This window comes from Sardina pilchardus, chromosome 5, assembly GCF_963854185.1.
Source record: "Sardina pilchardus chromosome 5, fSarPil1.1, whole genome shotgun sequence".
In the NCBI taxonomy this organism is placed as follows: domain Eukaryota; kingdom Metazoa; phylum Chordata; class Actinopteri; order Clupeiformes; family Clupeidae; genus Sardina; species Sardina pilchardus.
Window position 1 is genome coordinate 11474486 of NC_084998.1, and position 27988 is coordinate 11502473.

General features: G+C 39.1%; 1 protein-coding gene across 1 annotated transcript; it reads left to right on the forward strand.

Moving 5' to 3' along the window:
• kcnj6 (potassium inwardly rectifying channel subfamily J member 6) lies at positions 1 to 27965 on the forward strand. Its single transcript, XM_062536455.1, has 3 exons — positions 1 to 128; positions 15920 to 16844; positions 25428 to 27965. The coding sequence occupies exons 2-3, from the start codon at positions 15944 to 15946 to the stop codon at positions 25763 to 25765; spliced, it is 1239 nt and encodes a 412-aa protein (XP_062392439.1). The 5' UTR covers positions 1 to 128; positions 15920 to 15943; the 3' UTR covers positions 25766 to 27965.
• The last annotated feature ends 23 nt before the right edge of the window (positions 27966 to 27988 follow it).

The window sequence follows — 27988 nt, forward strand, 5'->3', positions numbered from 1 at the left end:
CATGAAACGAAAGGGGAATTATGAAATCTAGATACTGTCGTCGTTTTCTGCAAATTCTTCATGACCTGGAAATTCGGAACACATTTGAATGGATGATCATGAATGAATAAACGCAGTCTCATTATTAGGTATGTACAACTATATAGTCATTTTCACGTTCATTTGGTTTCAAGACCAAGGTTCATGGTGTCTGAGCAATGGGAAGACTGATTAAGTGACAATTGGTAGCTTTAATGAAGAAGTCTTACATAATATTGCCATGGCAGACCTACCGTATGTCTATGATTGGATATACTTAGACCCCATGTAGTCCATTAAGTTTAGATTATTTGAGTGTCTCAAACATCCCTGTTGCTCTAGAGTGATTTATATAAATAGGCCTAGTGTTTAACTACAGCCCATTAGCCTAAGTTGTCGTTTTATTGACTACGCTACGAAAGGCATGTTTCCTTTCTGGTAAATAGCCCAATCAACAGCTTAGCTCCGTTGCATTTAGATAGCCTACTTTGCGACTTGGATGGTGGGACAGCTCCCATCCACACCGGGTCTAAAGGTCTGAAACACTTCTTCAGGTAACGAACACGTAATTTCTGTGATGGTGATTGTTTGGCAGTTCTCATAGAGGCTACAATCCTATTCACGACGCACCGTAGAGCCTATTCGTCATGTGCAACATTGTCTCTGCCTGGATTCCCTATGTCTTCTACCATATTTAAGTGATTCATCTAGTTTACATCCAAATACATTGACTGAAAAACGCCATATTTGCCGGTTTTATAATGCAGGGTATAGGCTAGCATACGATGTGATATCTATTCTGCTCTGGGGAAGAGCTCCCACCATCTCCATGGCGACCGTGAGATCTCCCATCAAAAACCATGAAGTGTGAGTGTAGCTTTCTCAGTGGAAGAGAGTCGGTTCGATTTCGGGATCAGGCGCAAGAAAGAGTGACGCACACAGTGAAACCTGCTAGCATAGCCTATGCTATTGTCTGCTCTATGACAGAAAAAAAGAAAGTTCTTATTTAAGGGTGAGTGTACTTAGCATTTAATGAAGCCTGTTGATTTAAATCACAAACTGACTTAAAACAAAATGCACGGTAACTTTGGTAGGAAGAGTGCCCACTCCAGGTCTGATTAGCCAACCAGGTGTGCAGACAGCGCACGACGCGTGTATTTGTCCAGCTGGTTCCATCAGCAGGAAGTAGCCAGGCTATCCTAGTTTACACAAATGTGTAAACATTTAGTCTTTTGTTGGTGTAATTGTGTCAGCTTAGGTTAGTGGACCAAGGTTGTGGCAGGTGTGTGGCCATTTTTTTCTGGTAGAAGCCTATGACAGTTACTTTAAGCTGGCAGGTTAACTCTAGGTTACCTCACGTGAAGCAGGCCAAACAACAAACTGTGAAATCATTGGCCTATCAGGCTGTCAGTTGGTCAGCTAAAAACATAATGACGAGTGACTTGGGCGATGGGCAGACAATTGCCTGTAGACCAACGAAATATGTTTTCTAGCCTGGCATTTTTCTCAGAGAAAATGTTTATTTGCTGAAAATTGCTGTTGTGTGTGATGTGTCATAAGCTCAAGAAATAGTCAGCTCCAAGCGACTGTTTTAAATCCTACCACAAGTTGCCTCAGCCTAGGCCTTTGATTGTTGCCTAATAGCTTATGCATTGCATCGGGCAAAACACGATAAAGCCAAACACTGCAAAAGGAAGCGTGTCAGGACCATGGACAGCGATTACGGGTTCGGTTTAAGGTCGTTGTTGTAGTGGTATTGCAGAACCATATTTTTGGCATATAAACCTCATATTTTTCGTAATGACAACATATCCAACAAACATAGTAGGCCTAGGACAAGACTAAGGTCTGATTCCCTTGATAGCATATAGGCTCGTTATACTCGCACAAATGATGAGAGGTCCAGTATGCCTTTCGTCATGGAGGAGTAAAACCACCAACAGTATGAGCACGGGCCCTGTTTTCCTACACGTACTGTAGGCCTACTAGGCTGTCATCAGGTAATGTAGGGTTAAGGACATAAATGTAAGATCCCACTATAAAGGTAATTATATCTGGTACTCTGTCACTGGTTATTATTTTACTGGAACTAGAACGCGGGGCATATTTTAAGCTGTATGAAATCTGAAAATAAATCAATACATGGGGATTCAGTTACTATGCTGGGACTTTAGTCAGCACATTGTACATCTGCCACTGAGCTCTTGATGGATTGAGCTATGTGTTGCTATGGAGATCATTACTGCCTGACTAAATACCCAAGAGAAACCAGATTTTCTTTCCCGCTTCAGACACACACACACACACACACACACACGCGCGCGCGCGCGCATGCACACACACACATACTCACTAACACACCCACCAATACCTCTGAAAGTGTTAAGAATACAAGCAAACACAACGCATTATGATGAAATCAATTGTTCTGTGGATGGCCAAAAAGAAAGGTGATATTACTTTAAGTATTGGATTGACCTGAAAATTTGGTTAGGCTCCTAATTAGGTGTAAAATAAATCTTTGACAAAGATCAAGATTCTGGACATCGACCAGAGAAGGCTAGGCTATATGAAACAATTAGCTTATTGAAGGATGAAGTAGTCAAGAGACATTTTCATGAACATGGCTGCATGTATACCTATTACAGCTGTGGTCCCTTTGTCAGGCCAGTCTTCCTACAATTTACTGACTGATGCCTCAATAAGCTATTTTTGAAGGGCTATTTTCCCCAGTGTTAACATTGTTTGAAGCAGTCACGATTCATTACCTTGTGAAGTTTAGTGTGAAGGTTCAAATCAGTAGCCTTGCAGGGTTTTTAGCCCACCATGTTAGTGCACACAGGGAATGCACTTAATTGCTGGTTTCCTGCAGGCACACAGAGTAGTCTACTCAATATTTAATGAGGCCATTGCTCAGAGGCAACCCCCTGAGTGGCTGAATGAGTAGATAAGTTATTGGAAGATTCTTATCAGTAATATCTGACACCAGTAAAAGCTACTGTAAGCTGAAGCAGGGAAAGCATTTTGTATTGGTCGGTCCTCAAAATGTTTTGAATATAAACTTGTGAGGGCAAGGGAGACATAAAACACTAACTCAATATTTCAAAATGTCACTGCACAAAATATAGAAGTGTTCATGCATCATGTACTGTATAGTCATAGGCCAGTACATAAGTACTACATTACATGCATAGAAAATGGACTGAAGAAGTTTGAACAAAGTTTGAAAAAAAAACCCACTGAAGATTCAATGTACTTTACAATCTTTATCTTTTATTTTCTGGGTAACACTCTTATTTTAGGAAACAAATGTTAGCATTAATACATAACTAAGACAGTATGTATTTATTAGTGCTGAACAAAGTCTGTATTACGTAAGCATCATTGCACATTTCTTAGGTCTATATTTAACCATTTACTATTCTTAATCAATTGGTAATTTATTCTTGGTAAATCTTTAATAAGCAACCAATTGATCTTGATCTATGTTCACTGGTCTGAATGTGAATTACAGTGACATAATGATAACATATTAAAATCATGTATTGAGATGGGCAGTTCCAAATAGCCTCTATAGCAATGCTGAGGAAAAGAGTCTTGAATTTGACCTAGCGTTTATGACTGGTCATCATAACAGAGTCACAGACACTCATCAGACGACTGCAGTGGGCGGTTGGGGATGTACAACATCATCATCATAGTATCACTATGACCACTATAAGAGGGAGCCGATGAAGAGTAACTAGGAGAGGGTTTACATGCGTCCACTTTGGCTGATTGAATAACAGGTGTGCTGCTAGCATCTATGGGAGCGAATGGTCTCATCTAAGAAAGTGATGTAAATAGAGAAAAGCCCTAATACTGATCCCTGAGGTACACCTGTGGTGAGGTCAATCCTACATTTAAGGTAGGATTCAAACCAAGCTTTCCTAGAAATTCCCAGTTCAGATAGTGTAGAAAGCGCAATGTCATGGTTAATAGTATCAAGGCTGCGGATACTGTAAGTCTAGTAGAATTAGTACTGATGACTGAGTAGAGGACTTAGCTACTCTCAAAGCTTCAGTCACAGACAGAAGAGCACTTTCAGTAGAATGACCACTCTTGAAGCTAGACTGCATAGAGTCCAGCAGGTTATCCTGATAAAGGAAGTCATAGACTTGTGGTTTTCATAGCTTGAAGACCACTTTCTCCAAAATCTTTGACACGAAAGGAAGAAGGGAGACACTAGGTCTGTTCTTCACATCAGTTTGCTTAAATGTACCTTTCTTTAGAAAAGGCCCTTGCGTATCTAAAAGAAGGATCAACTATTCCAGAACTAAATGAAGTATTAAACACGTGTGACTGCTGGTAGAACAGCAGGTGTGATAGACTGCAGAGGAGTTGATGGAACAGAATCCAAAGTGGATGTTGTTGGATGACCTAGAGCAGTTGAGAAACCGATTCTTCATCAAGAGAAGAGAAAGAGTCCAACAATGCCATCATGCCAACACAAAGCAAAGCCCTCCTGTTAGGTTCATCAAACTGATCTTAGAAACTTTTTTTAGTGAAAAATGCGGAGGATTGAGGAAAGACGTTTTTTGCTGTCAGTGGCGCTCTCAATCGTGCTCTTATAGAATGGCTTTTTTTGCAAGTGTAACAGTGGATGAAAAAGATGATGAAGACTGATAGTTGCTAAGATTATTTTCATCTCTGGATTTACACCATTTCCTCACAGGAGCTCCAAGTTCCTTTCGTACTAAGCATATACTTTTTGCCATGGATGATGAGGTTTAGAACAAGTGCCTTGTGGAAAGAGGACATAATGCATTCAGACAAGATGGCAGTGTAGAGTAAAGAGTCTCTGTAGCATTGTTAGCCTCAAGTAACAAGATCGAACTAAAGTAGGCAAAGCATGATGTTTTGGTCACTTGACAGGCATCTGAGGTTACGCAACTGTAAAACCGAATCTAAGGAGGAGCTGCTGGCATAGAGAATGCTGGCACAGAGAATCTAATGACATAATGACCTGATACATGTAATGGATTAACCATAACATTGTCTGTAGTACAGTTACATAGCAGAATAATATCAAGAAGATTCTTACCAACCTTGTGAGTAGGACTATGGATGGACATGTGATACTAAATGAAGTGAGTAGAGACAGAAAGTTGAAGACGAGTTATCCGAATGAATATTAAAGTCTCCAAGGATTAATAATGGACATGTCTCCATTGGAATAGCAGACAGTAGAATGTCCAACTTATTCACAAAGCTGCCAAGCTCTCCTGAAGGGCGATAAATAGCCACCAAGTATAATGTGTAGGGCTCAGTTATCACGATGGCATGATATTCAAATGAGTTGTGGTTCTGAGGAAGCTGCAACAGAGTAAAGCTCCTGTCATCAGAGACAAAAAAAAGCCTGTCCCGCTTCCTCTACCAGATGAACGACTGGTATGTGAAAAAGCATAATTGGTTGAGAATGCTGCAGGTGTGGCAGTATTCTCTGGGTAATCCACATCTCCGTAAGTGCAACCAACTGAAGCAATAACTGTGAAGCCAGAGCAGGAATGAAGTCTGCTTTATTCACTGCACTGCACAAAAATCTTATCTAATAAAGTCTAAGCAAGTGTCACTAATCTTACATCAAGATGAAAACATCTATTTGGTATTGTTTTCAGTATAAAGAGGCTTACCTAGCACTTTCTCGTAAAATCATTTGACTCAATTTGAGAAGAGTTTGACTTATTTCAAGACATCTCATCCTGAAACAAGCAAACGTGTCTGCTAGTGCGTTAAGCAAATTTGTCTTGATAAGACTCCCTAAAATAAGTCAAAATCTTCTTTCGAGAAAGTGCTAGGTAAGTCTCTTCTTACTGAAAAGAATACCAAATAGAGTTTTTTTTTATCTTAATATAAGATGAATAGCATTTTATTATATTCTATTATTTGCGTTGTGCAGATTGGCAATTCCACAAACCCACAGATATGAAGCCTGCTGGACTGATGTTAACTGCTGCCTTTCAACATTAGGGCGTTTACTAACCTGAATGAATACAGAGATACAGTATGTTGAAAGCACATTATTACCAGTAGGATTGGCAGATAACAAGACAAGGTGAGACAAAAGTAAAACTTACCTGAGAGGGCCCTTGCTTTTGTCCTTGCCCGGTGGACTCGTCACAGGTAGACTCGTTCCGTCTTGACACGAGTAAGTCTTCATATGAGGATGGCTTCACAGGAGAGCTGACGGTCCAGCACAATAATGACCATCATTATACTTGTATATTCAAATTGTGATATATTTCAGTATAATTATTGTATGTTTAATTTATACTTAAATGTAAGAATGTTTAATTAATTTATAGTGAAGTATAACAATATTACATACCTACGGCTCCAGAAATGATCATGGTACCTTATTACAAACGTACATTTTAGGTCCATATGTTCTGATTGAATGGCTCATTGCCAATTCAAGGAACACTATTACAGATTCGTATTAAAGTTTCACAAAAATAATTGGCAAGTTGTAGAGCACCCGTATATTTTATATCATGACAATAACAGAAGCATGGAACCTAGTTGCAGAATTGAGATAGATGGGTTTTAACTTGCATGCTGCCACAAGTGGCTGAAACATTGTTGTGGCCTGTTTGACAGGTGAGGGATTAATCTGAACAAATTTTGATGAATAGGTTGTTTTGACTACTGGAGACTACTTGTGTGTTTTGTAACGCCATGCATTATGGCTAATTATGGAGACTTTGTGTTTTCTAATGTTTGCTCTTTCGTGTTAAAGAAGTCACTGTTAACTGTTAAATGTGGCATCTCAAGATATGTGTGTGGTAGAAACAGTTATTAGCATGGTAACTGTGTGAATGCTTGAGATCATGCATGCCATAGAGAAGCCTAGCTACATGTGGCATTATGGATCAGCCTGCTGGTACTGCTGAAGCTACATTTGAAACCAGTAGCCATTTAGTAACATGGTAGCATTTTTGAAACCCAGGACTCCATACAGGTATTGGTTTATTACCTCATCATATACAGTGCAATCTAATATTTAGTTTTTGGGGACTGAAGAAAGTCCTGGACCATTCAATTACTGTAGATTGGGCAATAGGATAAACATAAGAAGCAGGCGCTTTAGTAACATTGACTGTGACTCTTTCATTGAATCATTTTCCTTATCTTTCATACAGAGTGGTTTGCTGTGCATAATCACTCATTACTTTTGCTATGAAGTGATCTTGGTTCTTGAGTATTTTAGCTTTTAATGTTTTCAATCTCATTAGTTCAATAAAAAGCTTGACTTGACTTGAATCTGAGATGAAACATTGGCACGTGATATAACACATAGAATAATTAGGGGAGATTATATCAGTGACCTCTGTGGATGACAACTCAAATGAACCAGAGCAGCACCCACAGACTATAGGGTATCTAGTAATCAGTTACTCAGAGCATTCTACATTTTCCCTTCACTAAGGCACAGATCACAGGGTTTATTGCCCTAAGGGAACATGCCAACTTTTGGGAAAATTAGCATACTCTGTGCATACAATAACCGGTTTTAGCATCTTAGCATAATTCACTGGAAGTGGGTTATTCCAGTTAGCCTATAGCTAACCTATAGCGAAGAATGGAACAGGCCACTTCCAGATGAATGTATGGCTCGATCCACGCCACTTTGATTGTTATATGGGTTTTTTTTCCATTCACACTCTAGACAGACAGCCAGAGGAATGTGAGGAGAATAGCAGAGTTTGAATGAAAAGTTCAAATAATGATAATAAAAGCAGTATATGGGGAGGGTATAAAGAATGGGCATCTGAAGAGCCTTGTGGGGAGATTTGTGTAATCGTAGAATTGCTTTGAATATGGTATTGAACTGGGAGCCAGTGTAGATGCTAACGAATGGAGGTGATGTAATCCCATGGCCTAGTGCAGCTGAGCACCCTAGCAGCAGATTTGTTACATACTGTAATCTGTTTATTCTTTGCTGAGATTCCTAGGATGTTATAGCAGTCTAACCTGGAGGTGATAAATTCATGATGGAGTGTCTAAGCAGCATGGCATTTTTGGCCCAGCTGGTCCTCTGTTATTGGTTGGACACCATCTCTGTCATGCACTAAAATATGCACACATTAAAGCTGCAGTCGGTTTGTCATGTTTGTCATGCAGTCATGTCGACAAAAAATCAACAGTATGCTCCGACAGAATAAGAAATTAGTCGGTTTTAGGGAAAAAACACGCTTCTACCTCCACCTAGAGTCTGTTATTTATTTTGTGAAAATCCATCGCTCCCAGTTCTTCTGGTCCAATAAGCGGAGGGCTATGTGAGATCTGACAGTCAATCACAGTTCGTGCACAGTCACTAACGAGCACAAACTTGATGGGAGGGTGCTCTGTGGTAATGGGGTAGGGGCATGAGAGTTGTAAACATTCAAAATGTTGGCTAAGTCCCCTCAATCTGCCAGACTTGCCGACTGCAGCTTTAAAGGATAGTAGCTTCAAAGAATTTGAACTTTTTCTCCCCTGCATCCTTTGAAGGACATTCTAGTCTGGGACACAATAATTCACTAACGTTTCCCTTAGACAAGAAAAATGTCAGGCCAATCAAGAGGGGAGAAGAGGGGAAGACGAAACCAAAACTTGTTGTGCTAAACAGTAGCAGCAATGCCTGCAAACATAAAAAGAGAATGAATGAGTTTGGATTTTTCCATACATACATTCCATGATACATACAGTATTACAGTACACACTGCTTTGCAGTATGTCTAGATTTGTACCATAGTGTGCCAGTGCTGCTACAGTATGTCTGTATGTATGCACATGTACTGTATGTGTGTGAGAATGTTTGTGTGTCTATGCAGACTTGTGTGCAGTGCTTCCCCAAGAAAAGCTTCTATTCCTTATCAGCCTCATACGGTTATACGGGGCCCGAAAGTTAGTTTACGCAGACAAACTGTTCTTGTCCTGAGAAATATGATTTAAACCAGGAAGGTAGTTGTGAGGTTGAGAGGGATGAGAATGTTGACTTGTATCAGCAGCTGGGATTAGGTCATTTACAATCTTGACCAGGGCTGTCTCAGTGCTATACTTTGCCATAAACTCAGACTATATCTTTCCCCCATGAATTATGGTTAGATGCTCTCGGAGATGATTGACTATAGTAACCTCTGGGAGTTAAACTAGGAATTCTTACTGTTTTGTATTTTTATTCTATTGTTTTATTTGTTGAGCGTTGTACTTAGAGCAAAGAGCAAAGATTTACCAGAGTCAAATGTCCTTGTTTGTTTATGCAAACCTGGCCAATAAAGCTGATTCTGATTATGATTATAAATGTAATTTTTAGAAATTGCCTGGTAAAGTTGTCAATAGCGCTTGTCAGTGCTCCAGGTTTTTAAAAAATAAACAGGTCAGGGGATGAATTTATGTCCCAGTCAGGGGATGAATTCATGATTGAGAGAGAGGAAGAGAGAGAGAGAGATTATGACAGAGAGCAGGATGGCATGTCTTGACCAGTGAGGTGGTCAAAGGCAGGTGGTCGAGGAGGCAGGTGGTAGGCCGAGCAAGGTTAAAGACGCTCTGTTCATCGACTGGGGAAAAGGCAGATAAGGATCTAGGTGCCCAGAGGGGAGAAGGCACATTATAAAAGGCTGTCGAGGTAGACAGGAGCTGGTGGTAGATAGTGCTTTTTTTGCTGTGAAAAAAAAATTCAAGACAATTCAAGAAACATGATGCTCTTCTGCAGGTGAGCTTGATGGCTCAGCATTAAGTTTAGGTTGTAGTATGTCTGTGTTGTTAGTGGTCCTGTCTGTAATAGTGCTGGAGGTGGCTCTGGGACTCTATATGGCTCACAGCCATATGCTTGTAGACAGAAAGATTGTGATTGTGCGCATATGTTAGACGAGGTCATATGGATCATGCTCATATGGATCATGAGCATAGTGTTAGAGGAGGTGGTGCCAGAGGAGCAGACAGGGTCTAATACTGTATGTGGCTTTTAGAGTGTGTTGGAAAGTAAACATGCGGAGTGAGATCAAAGCAGTTAAACAGGTTCAGAATTATCAGGAAAGTATGTACATGTAATCAACATGTATGTTGAAATACCAGAATGGATGGGTGCAAACTGGACTAATCAGTCAGAGCAGCTCAGATAACCACTGTTCCAGTGATATACTGTAGGCCTCCAAGGGTTTACTGAACCTTTACATTCTTGATAATGACATATTTGGTTGGTTTAGTTGGAAATACTTCTGAACATAACACTTAACTTGATCATAATAAAGGTAATTATATGTGTAAGTGTTCCCTAACACATGTTGTATTCCTTCATTTAGCTTCTTTCCTCTAAAATATGAACGTATTAGCCTAATTAATAATAATAATAATTATTATAATAATAATAATGTGTAATACAGTATGTGGTATTTTTGTGCTGAGAAATGTAATTGCATGATGATAAAACGGCTCGACTATCACTTAATAGACTAACACAAAATGTAATTCTGCCTCAGTCATGTAACACATGTTTATTTCAGGATTAGCATCGCGGGTAAGCAAAATGGTCATGTATCATGTTTAAAGCTTGATTTAGACTAGCACTAGCATTCTCCTTACAGTTGAGATTATCTCTAATAAGACTAGTGAATGCTATATTTGTCCACTCAATTGCTGGCAATGGCCAGCTGCTTTCTAATCTTTCTGTTCATCATTGTGTTTGTGTGTTTAAGCTTCTGAGTTATACCTGCTGTCTGAAAGCTGTATCCACATTGCCATCTTTTATCATACAAGTTTTTGCGAGACATCTGCTACTCAAAATCGAAAACAATAAATTTGCTCCACCGCACACAACGGCTATGTAAATGTGGTCATTTAGACTGGGCAAAGCGTTGGGCTGTGTCTTTTGAAAGCCGTCATGAATATTAGCCGGCTTTATTTTTCATTTATGTGTCCATTTGTAACACAGCTATGTGGCATCATGAGAGCTTGGTTTGAATTTAAATGCCTGAATAATTATGAAACTGATTTTAGAATGCCACCTCTTCACAGAGGATAGAGGGGAGCCTGCACACCTTGATATGTTATACTGCAGGTGCCGTTATTTCGCATAATTACAACTTAACTACAGGAAAGAGAAAAACACAATATTGCTTACTCAATAGACGAAACAATTTATCGATGAGCTGACTTTCATCGATGAAGACAAATGTTTGAGTCTTCAGGAAGCCATGTTTATTACAAAGGAAATTCTTTAAAATGTTTACCTTCTTTTACCCAGTGTTGGGGAGTAACGCATTACATGTAATTGAGTTACGTAATTTAATTACAAAATAAATGTAACAGTAATATATTACAGTTACTGTAGAAAAACATGTAATTCAATTACAGGTACTTTGGACATTTTTCAAAATTACAATTTGAATTACATCTCAATATTGTCAGCAAAACTTTGCAAATAATATTGTATGTAAAAAGAAATGTTTCCCTCCACAGCCATAGTTTGATACGGGACCTTCTGATAGGCTCTATCACGTCTACAGCGCCATCAGCGTAGGCCTACATGCCTGCCTGTAAACGTGTTATGATTATCATTATATTATCTCCACAAAAAATGTGATGCTAATTCATGTATTGAATGCCCTTGCTGCCTTGTGCACTTGTACAGAACTGCTCGGCAGCCTGTAGACCAAGGCCGAAATCTTCGCATGGATTTGGGGACTATATATATCATTCAAAAATCGGAAAAGTAATCAAAAAGTAATCAAAAGTAATTAGTTACGTTACTCAGAAAAAGTAATTCAAATAGTTACACTACTATTACATTTTAAACAGAGTAACTTGTAACTGTAACACATTACATTTCTAAAGTAACCTTCCCAACACTGCTTTTACCATACCTCAGTTACACATGGCTTATTCCATTCAGCATCAATCGTTTGCATAAAGGCATTTGTTTTTAGTTGTTTGTTTAGCCTTCAAACAGTCATTGCAGAATAGTGTATCATTTCTTTCTGAAGATGAGATATAGAGGCACCTTTCCTCCAAGACAAAAACAGTTACAGCATCACTCGTTTGCATAAAGGCATTTGTTTTTAGTTGTTTGTTTTGCCTTCAAACAGTCATTGCAGAATAGTGTACCATTTCTTTCTGAAGATGAGATATAGAGGCACCTTTCCTCGAAGACAAAAACATTACCTAGTGCACCCTTAGAGGTGAGGACAAAGTACAAAGGAGCAAATGTAGGGCCCAATTCATTCAAGTGCTGTTTGTGGGATTGTACATCTGTCTCTATTTACACATTCCCCACTCTGCAAATTAACAGCATTGTCTGGAGATGAAAATGCCATTTGCTTTGCCTTTTATCCCACACGCCGTATTCCCCTGTGTGCACACACACACACTGGCAGCGGATATCACAAATCCGAGCCCTAATCAAATCTCTTTAGGGCTCACAGAGTAATGATATGAGAAACCATGTGTCAAGTCTCTCTGCTTGATTTGACACATCAGTTGATTTGAAGCTAGTAATGTCCAAATGGCACTCAACATTTGCTCACAAAAAAACTGTGATTTTGCAATTTGTACATGTACTGTAGGCTTCCTGTATTATTATGGTGGGATGTATTTAGCATTAGTGTTATGACACTTAAGCTGAGACCAATCTGGTTTGGCTTGAAGGACATATCATTAAAGCTAAAAGGTAAAGTTAAAAGTAAAGGGCCATCCCAATTGTAAACACTGCTCCACCATGCCCGCTTAATTAACATATCCAACATACTCAACTCAGATTCAGAACTCAGATTAAGTACAGATGTTTGCAAATGCCAGACCGATAAACAGAGGTTCGCTCTTGAAAAGGATGACAGAGATTTATCATAGACAGCTACCTTTAACCTAGAAATGTAAAGATACAATAAACTAATCTCAATGTATTTGTTACCATAAAAACAGAAAATGGTCAAGTATTTAGTGAAATATAATGTATTGAGGGTGTGTGAGCCCCTTTTCACAAATAAATGGAGAAACACAGTGCTCCTCGCTTTGTGGAGACAGTGGTGGATCATAACATATATTACATATAAACATCGGCCATGTTTCCTGATTCAGAGAAAAAACAGCAGGATGTTAATAAATTGTGACCATTTGCTACAGATTCTGTACTTTAAAACCACACATGGGCTCTGTGTGCTTCTAGTTATCAGGGAGTGTAAACAGAGAGTGAATGTAATTCAGAGATACTATGTGCTGTGTGGGCTGGGCCAGCTGCTGATATGACAACACAGCTAACATGTAGTGTGCTTTGTTGGTGCGGCACAAAAGACCCATCATACTGTCTTGCAACAGGAAATCTCCACTGCTAATATGATCACCACATGAAATGATGTGACCTTTGTTCGAACAATTGATGTCAGGGAATGCCACTGTTGGTTACTCTCCATTCTAGCCAGACTTGAAAAATGGTACATCTCTTTAGGGAAAAATGTCAACAGGCATTTTATGTAGCCTATACTGTATGGAGCTATAAACCTGCTTTTGTCAACGATTATACCGTTTGTGGCCAAGGTGTGGCCATATGTTCTTTTATTTAGACAGGGCGTTACCACAGAAACCAGCTGCTATTATGAGGGTTATGAAAATGTTATGCATTGAGAAAACACCAGGTCTTCAAGATGTTAAACTGAGTTCTACGTAGAAAATGCTTACTTACAATTAGTGTGTTAAACAAGCTATTTTAAGTAGTATCATGATTTCAATGTTTTAACGGCATTGTTTCATCTCAGTTAATAGACGCCAGATACATTGGCATCTGTATTATATATTAGCTTGTTAGTTTCAACATAATTGTACTGATGCAGTACAGTAAAATATGCTCTCATTAATTAAAATGGACGCTCATCTAAATCAACTGAAGCAGGAGGCCGGAAAAAGGAAAAAAAATGGCAGCAGAAATGGCCCGAAGTTTAAAATAGCTTTTCCTGCTTCAGTTGATTTAAAAGGCATACAACTTGCAAACACCAACAGCAGCACAGCTGGTACTGATGAAGGGCTTGCTAGCATGCTAACACAGCCACAGAACTATGCAGAACATTGATGGATGGCGAGTGTGTAAGATATGTTTTATCTGTTTTCATCAAAATTCGATTTAAGATGATACCAAAAGTATACAGTCCCCTCCACATTTATTGTTCAAAATATTTATTTTTCATATGAAATGTTTTTTTTTTCGTCCCTAACAAGGAGACTACACCAGGGCCCCACTTCCTGAAAGCATTGTAAGCCTAAGTGAAGTCCCTCTTAAGAGTTTAGATCAGATCAGATCAGATTTTAGTATGCAAAATAATTTAATGCTCAACAATATGATTAAAGCGGACAAAAATGCAATTAAGTTTTGAAACGAGACATTGGCAGAATAGTTTCTGATTGTCTTTGTGCAAGTGCTTTAGCCTTAGGCTGTCTTTTATTATGGATACAAGGTAAGAGCTCTGCTCTCTAAGGAACATATGGTTTAGCCTGTGCTGCATCAAAATCTAAGCCTATGTTATTTATATGTAAGTCTAGCAAGAATAGACATAAACAGGGTGATAACACACAAAAAGCTACTAATGCAATGTTATCTCTTATTTTCTAACTGTGGTATACCTTGCCAGAAATCACGAAGAGACTTATTCCTCGCAGATGGTACCGACCAACTCCTCTGGCAGAAGGACTATAGGACCTATTTTTGTATTCAGAAAAAAATACTAGAGGATTATAACATTACTTTTTTAAAACCATTTTTAAGTTTCTATATTAATAGTCTGGAAGAGTTAGCTATCTAGAATGACAGGTGTGTTTATCTGTCCTTCACATGTTTGTTTGTTTTTTGTGACAAACAACCAGTTAGAGTGTAAGTGGTTTGTTTGATTGATGAGCATTAAAATCTCTAAGCCAGTAGAGCTATCTATAATATTACCGTAAAGTCAGCAGAGGGAAGTCAGATGCTAGCTAAGCCCTGTCCCTCTGTCATACCTTCCCCCGCCAACGAGCAGTAGACAACACAGCAAAGGGACCGTCCTCTCAGCCACGTGCACATTGGTTGCTCCTCACCCCAACAGTTAGGAAAAGGCTGAAAGATGGCAATAAGGCAGAGATGAATATATTGATTCGGATACAAAGAAAACACAGTATATATGATATGTACACACACATATATATGAGCTTTTTGGTCAGTGAATACTTTCAATCAAGAGATTTATTTGTAGTCTTGATGGGGGAAATATTCTGATGGGAATGATAGATCTGGGGGATGTGTGCCAGGAGGAGCCAAGTGAAGCTGGACTAATTGAATTTCCTACCTCTTGTCTATGCTGCTGCCGGTGTCCTGTGGCACAGGGATTAGTCAAGAGAAAAGCCTTGCAGAGCTCCATGTAAATGACTAGTCTTCAAATAGAAGCATCCCGTTTTTCCCAGTAGGTTCCATGCAAATGCATATTCTTGTACTGGGAACATGTGAGTTGAATGATCACTATCATTACCATTGCATGTAAAATTCTTTGCAGGCTGCTCTTGCTCCAAAATACACAAAGGTGCTTCAGGTATGCCTGAATAGAGCATTCAACCCTTGTATAAGTCCGATTATAGTTTTTAACCATGGACTTATTACTGTCAGACACGTTGAATAGAAAAGGCTGAACAATGCTCTTGTCCTTGGCAGGGTTTTCTCTCGAAGAAAAGAATATGTTCTGACAGCTCTCTAATTTGATTTTGTGTTGACCCACTGTGCACTTTAAGTGCCTGATCTATGCTCTAATGCACTCATCATTGCTCAAAGAAGTTGTGACAATCCGCTCAACGCAGGTCTTTCAGCGGTCACTCATGAACCTTTTAATTATTCTATTCTAATTCTTGCTAACCTTTGTGTTTTCTCTTGTAGGCTGAGATCTTTATAAATTCCCCAATGGAGCAGGATGTGGAGAGCCCTGTTACAATCAGACAACCCAAACTGCCCAAACAAGTCAGGGATGATCTACCAAAAAAAATTGTGGATAAAGAACAGGCAAAAAAGAAGATCCAGAGATACGTGCGCAAAGATGGAAAGTGTAACGTGCATCATGGCAATGTTCGCGAGACATATCGCTACCTGACGGACATCTTTACTACTCTAGTAGACCTCAAGTGGAGGTTTAATCTCTTTATTTTTGTCTTAGTTTATACGGTAACATGGCTCTTTTTTGGTTTCATGTGGTGGCTTATTGCATATATCCGAGGTGATCTGGAGCACATTGGAGACAACCAGTGGACTCCCTGCGTCAATAACTTAAATGGTTTCGTATCGGCTTTTTTATTCTCAATAGAAACAGAGACAACCATTGGATATGGATACAGGGTCATTACAGACCAATGCCTTGAGGGTATTGTCCTTCTCTTGGTGCAATCAGTGTTGGGATCTATTGTAAACGCCTTCATGGTGGGCTGTATGTTTGTGAAGATCTCGCAGCCCAAGAAGAGGGCAGAAACTCTAGTATTCTCTACCAATGCAGTCATCTCCATGAGGGATGGTCGATTGTGCCTGATGTTCAGAGTAGGAGACCTTCGTAATTCACACATTGTGGAAGCCTCTATCAGAGCCAAGCTGATCAAGTCAAAGCAGACAAAGGAAGGGGAGTTCATTCCCTTAAACCAAACGGACATGAATGTGGGCTATGACACTGGAGACGACAGACTCTTCCTTGTGTCACCACTTATCATCTGCCATGAGATCAACCAGCACAGCCCTTTCTGGGAGATCTCCCAGGCCCACCTGTCCAAAGATGAGCTGGAGATTGTAGTCATTTTGGAGGGCATGGTGGAGGCAACAGGTAAGCATAATGTTTACCATGCAATTCAATGATAATCAGGTGGAGATATACAGTATACATGTAGTTCATATAAGTTGAGTCTGCCATCACCTCCCCTTTCTATTTATATGCATACAGTACATTAGTCCCATGTGTCTTATGTCGTATGTGTGATGATGTGGAAATTGAGTGTTATGACTTATGAGCGGAGATTGTTTCAAAGACACACATGCATTATACGCTACCATTAAAAAGAAGGAAATATGAATTGCTTATTTGTTAGAATAGTTTTTTATGGGAAATCACATAAGCTTTACTGCCAATATAGTGTAACACCCTGGAAATAGACTTTATACACATCTCATTGACCTGACTTTATCAGGATTATCCCTGCATACTGAACTGTGTCAATCAGATTGTATGTCACTTCTTTGTGTCAGTATGACACTGTAGAATGTAAATACAAAGAGAATAATCAGAAAATCACATATTTTCTAATCAAACCTAGTCTGGCTATCAACATACTAGCTCAGTCTTTTATTGAACATTATTCTGGGGAGTCTGTGCTTTATTTCTACTGCACAAGAGATGTGATCAATGGTGGGCATACTTCAAATGACTGTACGCTTGGATAGTCCTTCAACCAATCAGACCAACGATCCAGGTGCGTCTTTTGGATAAGCTAGTTTGTGATTGGACCCAATGGTTGTGGACAGGAAGCAGGGGAGACAGATGTGCAGGTTTCCAGCCTGAGCTGCCAGGCAAAATTTGCCGGCAGGTCAGGCAGGATTCACCCAGCCTAAATCAAACCCACATTTAGTTGCAAAAAGAACATAACGGTAGGCAGCATATCAAATGTTGGAACATACAAATTGTAAATTTCTAAAAAATATGCACTAATTTAGAATTTTCAGTGGATCTAAAGAAATCTTTGTACACAAGGGGCAGGGCTGAACAACTACATTGGATGGCCATGATCTTTGGGATCTGTTTCAAACAGACCTCTTTCTATAGAGAAAATCATTGCATTGGTAGTCTGGTTCAAAAGCAAGCATCTATGATTCATGCCTATGGCTTGGGTAAATAATGCCAAACTGCATTCTGCACATTGTACAACAGCATGGCTCAACCGTAGAAACGTTAAGGTGCTAAATTGCCCTGCAGCTGCATCATGGAATGAAAAACATGATTAATAAGACCCCAGACTATTTAGCAGCTCCATGCAAGAATGTCTTGAAATACTTTTTTCAGAATCTTATTCTGAAAATTTCAGCAACTGGTCTAGTTAGTCTCCAAATATTTAGAGACTGTTGTTGAAAGAATATGTGATGCATTAAAATAAAAAATGTTGCTGGCATCAAATTCAAATTGAACATCATTTTCCAGAATACAATAAATGTTCTCTGTTTCTACAACAATGTCTTTTATGTATTGAGTATATGGTTTCATATTTTGCAAATCAGCATTCTGTATTTACTGTAAAGCATCCCAAATGTTAAAATGGGTTGTATTACTTTATTTCATTTATTTTAGTACCTACAGTAGATTTAGTCTATGGCAACAAAGTAAGTAACATTGTGTCATGCCTCTAAGAATATGGAAATCATTTCTTCCTCAAAATGTTGTACCAATTGTCCATTCATATGCAGTGCCTATGAAAAGTATTCACCCCCTCTCGGGTATTTCCACTTTTATTGCCTTTATAAATAGAGTCAGCACTAAGTAGATGCACCTTTGGCTGCTATTCAATTTTACTCCACTGTTCAAGCTCTACCAGGTTGGAAGGAGATCGAGTTTGAACAGCCATTTTTAAGTCCACATATTTTCTATAGCACTGAGGCCTGGGATTTGACTCGGCCTCTCCAGAATATTCAACTGGTTGTCTTCAAACCATTTATGTGTAGTTTTTCCTGTAGACTCCCAAGGCATTCTCTTGCAGACTGAATCAGATTGTCCTCCAGGATTGTCCTCCAGGATTTCCATATACTTTGCTGAATTAATTAAACTTTTACTGTTACAAGCCTCCCAGGGCCTGCTGTCGAGAGGTATCCCCACAGTGTGACGCTACCTCCACCATGCTTCAAATTAGGAATGGTGCGTTTTTAGTGATGCAGTGTTTTGGTGTCCGCCAAAAATAGCATCTGGTCTGATGGCCAAAAAGCTCTGTTTGTGCCATTTAACCTCAGAGTCTCCAACATGTCTTTGGGTGAACTTTAGTCAAGATTTAATAAGAGCTTTTCCAATCATGCATAGAGCTCTGACTGGTGAAGAACTTAGACTAAAGTGGCTCTATATGCATCGTTTATCCCATCTCAGCTGCTGAAACTTTTCACTTCTTTAGAGTGGTCATACTGTAGGCTTGTTGGCTTCCCCGACCATTATTCTTCTTGAATGGTCACTTAATTTGTGGTGACAGCCTGCTCTATGCAGATTTGCACATTTGCCATATTCCTTACATTCCTTAATGATGAATTTCACTGAATTCCAACGGATGTTTAATGACTTGATGTTTAATCCCCTCACCTATGCTTTTCCATAACCTTTTCTTTGAGTTGTTTTGAGTGTTCTTTTGTCTTTATGGTGGACTTATAGCCAGGAATAGCCTACTGATTGACCAGTGACTAGACCTTCCAGGCACAGGTGTCTTTGTATTACTACATGTATCCACGATATTCCGCAGCCAACAATGGGAGTCGCCATGACACCGAGACGGTTTTCTATTTCCGGCGAAGCTGCATTGTATCTGTTTTAACGTGACGGTTTACGGTGCTTAACATATCATAACGCATATAAAAGTCAACTTTTCTATTTTATATCGGTTATATGTGATGCAGTATATACATGCTGCTGAGGGCAGAATTGTCAACATTTCGAAAGAAATCTAAGTTGAGGCATAACCTAGTTCGCTATGGAGAACGCACATGTTAACAGAATGAACGGAAGTTGAAAACAGTATCGTAACCATCGCAACGATACATATTTCCGGGTTAAGGAAAGAGGTGGATATACTATACACATTTACTGCACTCAGGCAATCTCCAATTCAACAATTGTGAGACTATTAGCACCAATTGGCTTTATCGCTATTGATTTAGGTCAGTCACAAAAAAAGGCAGAATTAAATTGACATTTAATCCACTTAATACTTTTTTATTGGCACTGTAAGCATATACTACTATAGCCTTATGTGACATAACTCATTAAAACTTTTCATGACACAGTGCAAGGAACTACCCATCACATTTATGTATGTATTAATGGAAGGTGCTAGAACACACAGTTCTGCTAAGTTCCAACCCACTTTAACACTTGCATAAAGACTGAGGCAGATATATAGCCTACATCTCTCTCTATATATATATTTATATACTGTATATAACAAGAAGAACATATTGTAAATCAAGAATAAATGACTGAAACAGCACCACAATAGGATGATAATAAACTTCTAGAATGATTTAAAGCAGCAATAAGGGTTTTTGACAAGAAACAGGCAACCTAACTAGGCTACTGAACAGACAAGAAAAAGCTCTTTACACACTGATTGCTAGCTGGCTAACACATGTCTTTTGTTGTTCATTGTTGCTGTCATCATGGTGACACTATGCCACTGCTGCCCCAGTAACAGTGTCCGTTGCTTGGCAACAGTAGATGCTAAGTCTATTGTTTGGTAGGCTACTATTTTTTGGGAGCGAAGGATGACTGAAAATGAATGATAGAAAAAAAAACATAATTTGACTTAAAACTATAGGTTGTATGTGGAACTGAGTTTGCCACAGCCATGGGTATATCCCTTACAAACCCCACTCTCACTCATATTGCTTAAATAGAGTAAGTGGACATTTGTGAACCCTTTTTGGTTAGTTATTTTTTCATTTAGCATTGAGTCGACAGATGTGGATCATATCCATTGGGGAAAAAATGCACACAGGTCTTCTGTGCGAGATGTAAAATTAGTTTATGTCCACAAAAGGACTCACAGGAATCAAATCATGTTTTTGATAGATTTGGAATTGTTATGTTGAACTGAATGTAATGCATTGCGCTGTAGTTTGTGAGGTTACCATGGCAACTGTGGTTGATGTGTGAGTGTAAGCAGAGCCTCATCCTTGTTGGTGCCAAAATGAGAAGGCAGGAAAGCCCACTGCTGTTATATAACAACTGTTATCTAAACAGCAGGGCACACCAGCCAATGGCTATGGTAATATTATTAGCCTTTCAGTGGCTTCTATTCCTGTTGAAGTAGGAGGTAACCACACCATTTTTTTTTTTTCATTTTTCTATTAGTTGCCCTGTTTCTTTTTTTGACATCCATCGATCCATGTTCCATCTTAATTTAGAAATTAGCAGTTGTTGTTGCAGATTACAAATTTGACTTTTGTCAGGACCAGGGATGTGTTTTTCTATTTTGGTGTGTCTCATGAAGACTCAAAAGGTATATCCTTCTTGACTAAAGCTGTTTCTTTTTTTTTACTAATATTTCTAAATAATCTCTTAGAGAGTTCCTACACATTCTGGTAGACAATAGGTCGAATCTATATCTCCCAAATTAACCGTTCACCGTTGATTGTAATTTACATAGGTCTGAGCATGCATGAGATGGCTGTTATGCATGAGTCATTCAGACTGGAGCACCAGTGACCATTTGTGATCATTCACTGATCATTCTTCATTTGTGAACAAGGAATAGGCCTACTATACAGGTCAAAATAAAAAAGCTCCCAAATGTAGGGTAGAAGAACACAGAGATTTTAAATTGGTCACGATTCAAGAATTATGTTGTTAACCCTGCTTGATTAAAACATCTTGAATCTGTGTAGCTGGTCAACTGCCTAACAGATAACAAGGAAGCAGCAGAAAAGTGCTTTGTTTAACATTGGTCTGACATGTTGGTTTACTGCTACTGGGAAAGAACAGTTACAACAATGGCCACCAAAAATGTCTCTAGGGCTATTGTAGGTTTTCAGTGTGCAGTGAAGATGGATGGACTCATTCAAATTTCACACAATACCAGGGTGTCCTAACTGTGAACACAATACTATGGTGGCCTAACTGGGAATACAATACTACGGTGGCCTACTGTGAAGTTGAACACAGAGGTACCACACAGACTACTTGTGAATCAGCCCATGTGTGCAGGCCCTATCCTCAATACTTAGAGACTGTGCTTAACATTGCCCATAAAAAAACAGGGAACCTACATAGCATGGGATGTTTTAGTGTGCTTATTTAGCAGACACTGGGCACATGTATTTTTATACCATGCATGTAACTTCTTGTTGAGCTTTGAATTGTATTATGTATGGATGTATTACTATTATGACTTATTATTATGAATGTAATGATACACTCAACTCACAATTCGGTGCGATTCACGATTTTAAATTCGCAACGCAATTTCGTCACGGTTTTTCTACAGAATAAGCTACAGACAAATTATCACTACTTATTTCTATTATTTTACATTATGGTTCTCATAACTGCTTGTGACACAAAGACCTCTGATTGGTATAATGATACCCAAGCAATGAAACAAATATAAGAATAAATATAGTAGCATCGGTAGCTTCCCAATAAATATATTTAACATTTCCCCCAAAATATATTTTAGACACTTAAAATATATTTCAATATATTTTTTTGTATGTTCACTTCTGTATATTTTTGTCCTGTACTGTATGTCCTTTTTGCCCTTTAGACAGCTGTGCTGGGCAGAATAGGATCAAGGGGAAGGTTGTGTGGAATGGTGGGCATGTGAGGAGAGGAGTAGCTGGTGGCGCTTTTCATGGCTGCATGACCTGTGTCTGTTACAAGGACTTTTTGACCGGAATTCACACAACATCACATGTAGCCTACTCAGCAGTGAAAAGAAAGCAATGACTCAGACCTCAGATTTTCATACAAACTGTTGAGTACATTCTATCAATTCCTTTCACGTTCCATTGCAAGTGTGTTTTCACTATGCACTTTAAATAATAGATTAGTGTTGATTAGATTCAAGTTTCATATAAAAGTCTGCACAAGTAAAATACCAGTACAAAGAAACACAGATTTACATCTAACCAGTAGTGCCAATATTACTGTGGAGACCGTATTTACAGGGAATATATAGGTAGGTTGGTAGGTGCTGTAGACAGTCTCAGTCTATGTGCACAGAGCAACAAGGACCATGGTGTAGAAGGGAAGTCACATCTCCCATAAGGAAGGAGGGAAAACAGTCCATGATTGATGATCGCCACTCATATGTGCAGGCATGATGTTTCAGGACCCCAATGTGCACTAAAACAATCAAATAGCAAGTTAGCTATTGGAGAAGTTGGTGATGGTATTCTCTATTCTGCCGTTATGTACACAGTATAAGACTAAAATGTCTGCACCACCATTACCAGTAGCTTTCCACGGGAAGAAAGTGATATGGTGCACAGGATTTTAGGATCAACATTACAATACTGCAAATGAGTAATAATACACTGCCCATTTGATAATCTCAGTTGTCACTTATCAGTGGTAGCATATACTGTAGACTTAATATTGCAAAGAGTTTTTTGATGAAACAGACACAGCTCTGTGTTCAACCTGACCCTGACAAATAGACAAAGCTTATGTAAATGTGCTGGGTTTGGACTGTGTGGGTGTCTGCCGTCTGTGTTTATCTCAGGGCTGAAACTGGTTTTGGTTTTGGTTCAAATTCTCATATCTGATTGTGTCAAAGTGCTTCTTATAGCCTCCTCTAATCTGCTCCTCATAACAATGTCACGAAACACTGACCTTTTTGACACTGTCTGCTGAGGTCCTCTGGTCTGGTCAATGTAGATGCAGATAATAGTCCAGAAAAGTGGGATTTAGTGGGATTTTTTGCCGGTTTGTTTGGATTCAGTGAATTTGTACTTACGTAAATGAAGAATTACTTTTCTTCACAGATCCACATACAGACATCACACTGTTCGGAACTAGATGTACCGCAAAGCGGTACAAAATATGACCGCCACTCAGTCCTGCACATTCTATCCACAAAAATAAATCACGCTTATCAATTTGTTTCCATAGTATGCAAATGAGTGTGTGCATGTGTGCGATTGCTTTTGTGTACGTGTGCTTCTCTGTCTGTGAGTTTTCACTTGTGAGTGTGCGTGGTGGGGGTAATGGGGGACAATGCCTGCATTTGTGTGTGTGTTTTATGTGTCTGTGTGTGTATGTTCACTTGTAAGTGTGTGTACAGTATGCGTGTGTGTGTGTGTGTGTGCGTGCAGGCCGGGGAGGTCATAATGATTCCATTAATAATGACAGATTGACCTAGAAAATAACAGCCAAATAAGCATTGACCAAGATGACCAGGAACGACTTAATAACTCACTTCCCTTTTCCTAATTCCACAGATTAGATTCCACTTTTTTTTTTTTTTTTTAAGATTATTTTTTTGGGCTTTTTATGCCTTTAATTGGACAGGACAGTAGAGAGTATGACAGGAAACGAGTAGGAGAGAGAGTAGGGGTGGGATCCGGAAAGGACCACGGGGCGGGAATCGAACCCGGGTCGCCGGCGTGCGGTGCAGGTGCCCCAGCCAGTCGCGCCACGGCTGGGGCCACAGATGCACTTTTAAGAACATTTTAAGGGATCCCCCTAAGGGATATCCTTGTCTTACTGCTAGAACTCTTTTATCAGATCTCTCTGAAGTCTATGTGCCCCATGAGATTTCAAATGCTTCATTGTTTTATATGGAATTGATCAGAACCTGTGACTCTGCTGTATCAAAATGTGCAGAAGTTGTATGTGAAAGGCACTCGACAGATCCAAAGTAAGTGCAAGTACTAAGTAAGTGTAGTAAGTGCCAAGGGGTGAATAAAATCAAATAAGCATTGTTCCCCTCAATGGAATATGCACTGTAGCGGTAAAGTGGTCTTTAGAATGAAAAAAGTATTGATGTGACCTCTTGTTTTTTTCAAAGTTCTCTGCATCCTGAAGTTCAGTAGCACCGCTGATTGGCTGATTACGCCTATATGCTGTCTGTGCTGATGTAAATCTACTGCGCCTCACTTCCAGGCCACACAACTGTTCCTTTTGCTATCATTCATGTACCTGCCAACCATGCTCCCACAACTCCCACTATAGTCCACTCCACAGACAGATTTATCTAGATTTACCTAATATGTTATATAAATAAGAATGAATATATACATTTTTGATCCCGTGAGGGAAATTCAGTTCTCTGCATTTAACCCAATTTAACCGAATTAGTGAACACACAGCACACAGTGAACACACAGTGAGGTGAATCACACAACCCAGAGCAGTGAGCTGCCTCCCCAACCAGCGGTGCTCGGGGAGCAGTGAGGGGTTAGGTGCCTTGCTCAAGGGCACTTCAGCCGTGGACTGGTCGGGGATCGAACCGGCAACCCTCAGGTTACAAGCCCGAAGCCCTAACCAGTAGGCCCCGGCTGCCCCAATATGTTTTCAAGGGACAGATTTACACAGCTTCTGAACATTGCACATTACATTTTATACTGTGCTTTACCATATACAGTATGTTTGACAGATCCTATGTACTGTAATGCTTCTGAATAATGAATTTATTTATAACACACTTCTATTTGCTGTTTTCGTTAGGAATGACATGCCAAGCAAGAAGCTCCTATGTTTCCAGTGAGATCAAATGGGGCTACCGTTTCACGCCAGTTCTGACGCTTGAGGATGGTTTTTATGAGGTAGACTATAACAGTTTCCATCAGATATATGAGACCAACACACCTAGCTGCAGTGCTAGGGAACTTGCTGAGATGACAGCCCGATCCCGTCTCCCACTGACGTGGTCGGTGGCCAGCAAACTCAGCCAACAGGGGTTACCGAACACTGATGAGCGGGAGGAGAAAGAGGACCACACGGGCACGGACCTGACCGAGAGGAACGGGGACATCGCCAACATCGAGAGTGAGTCCAAAGTGTAGAGGAGGCCAGAGACTGGAAACTGATGCGTCTCTCCCACCCTGTGCTCAACACGGTCTTCTAAGTCACCTCAACTAGTGCAGCATAGAGACCTTCAAGAAGGCTTGAATCTATGTAGACACCCCATATAACAACTTCAATGTTTTTGCAACATGTATGGCCCCAAAGATTACTGAATTGATGCCTGGACGGGGATGTTTGGGCAAACGCATGGTCTCAAATATAATTTCTAAAGAAAAGTTATTTTCAGATTTTTAATTGAAAGATTAAAACCTTATTCTAGGGCATTTCAATTTGTATTTTTGTACATATGTTTCAATATTAGTTTTGTTGAAGATGTGTGAATATTTGACAGGAGTCAGTTTGATACAAACACATTTAGACCAGGTCTGTACATATTTTATGCCTTATGTGATTATGTTTCTTTTCTTAGGGTTTTCCAGAATATCTAAGCATGTACAAAAAACACTGTAATTGATGACTGTATGATGTACATAATGATCATAGAAATTCAACACGAGTCACATTCTCCACTGGATGCGAAATTGGTTATTACACCAACTGGATGCTTTCTCAGTTTCTGAAAGTGTCTCTGATCTCAGCCTTGCATGTCTGGCTTAATATAACAACAAATTGTCTTGTGACCAGTGGCTTAAAACCCTACAGGGATGTTTGGATTTTACAATCGCAGTTTTCCCCTTTCTTACCTGTAGCCTTTGTGAGTTTATTGGTTTTATTTTGGCAATGCCCTTTAAGTTAGGATGAAATGTGTTGAGCATTTGTGTTGCTCAATCTCTCTCTGTCTCTCTCTCTCCCTCTATCTCTCTGTCTCCCTCTCTCTCTCTCTTTCTCTCTGTATGTTTGAATATGTGTGTATTTTATTGTATGTTATAAAAAATATGATTGCTTTAAATACTGCAGCCCATTTCTAGACTCTTAGCTTTTCAAGGTTTGGTGAATAGTCTACTTATTTAGTTTTTAGAAAGACTGCTATCAGTCTGTATTCAGACATTTTGGGCGTCATTTTGCTGGTAGCCTTATAATAATTTATTTTCAACAAAATAATCTAATGAAAAGCATGATTATTTGATCAAATGGTTCAAATTCCTCATCAGAACCGTATTTACACATGTTCTTGTTTACTTACTTGCATCGACTAAAAATCCATTCAATATTGCAGTCAGTATTTTGAGAAAGGTAAACAAATATGTTTACAAAAATATAATGTTGTTCTAGAACTGCCCGCAGGGGTGACCTTACATTTATTGACTGCATCATAATAAAATAATGGTTACGGAGATACGTAAAATGTAAAAGAAATACGTAGATATGTAAAAGAAAACTAGAGACAATCTGCCATAAAGACAGTTGTTGTTCAGTTCTGCAGTATTCAGTGTTTGTGGCCAATCTTGGATTTGACCAAGAGAGAAGTGTGACCAAACCAGACATAAACCAAGGTGTCACCCACAATAGAATGTAAGGGCAAGAGTAATCTGCTGTATTTGTGATAGTGCTCTTAAAAGATCTGCTCCTTTAAGAACAGATCAAATAATACTTTATTATTCAATAAGCCATTTGAAGGTAAGGGGAAAGCTGTGGTTACCAAGACATTTATACACAACCTCTTCAAAGCTTTGAATAATTTCTTAAAATCCATTTTGTTATTCACAATAATAATAGATGTTACTAAGTGAACTTACTTTGTAGTTAATTTGAGATGGTCTTTTTAGACACCAAGTTTGAAAATTATGACTAATACTATTTTGCGTCGAAGTATTGTACAGCACTTCCAATATTTCACTGATTTTATTCTGTCCGAAACATTTTTTGAAATACAGATGGATAGCCAGTTATGGTGTATTTACAGCTCCATGGAACTTTAATTTTCTTGACAATATGTAACTGTATTATTAATCATTTTTTTAGGTTGCAAACTGTTGGGTTGTAAATATTGCTGTTTTAATTATTTGGGTGTTAGAGATGTCTTTCTTTGTCAACAGACCAGTCTTATTTCTTCAGTGAACTCATTGGAGAATGTTAATCTGACAGTACTTCTGTCAGTTCTATTCCAGATTAATGAATTTTATCATGTTGGATGAAATTCCAGTTTATACATACATAATGTGAAAATAAATAAATGGATAACATATGTCAATGGAAGAATGGTACTATAAAATGTCTCAATTAAAGATTATTATTGTTGTTGTTGTTGCTGCTGCTCTTCT

Excerpts from the sequence above, each read along its gene's own strand:
- kcnj6 (XM_062536455.1), top strand. The coding sequence starts at position 15,944 with ATGGAGCAGGATGTGGAGAGCCCTGTTACAATCAGACAACCCAAACTG. Across the intron at positions 16,845-25,427 it reads GGGCATGGTGGAGGCAACAG|GAATGACATGCCAAGCAAGA; the intron begins GTAAGCATAATG and ends TGTTTTCGTTAG.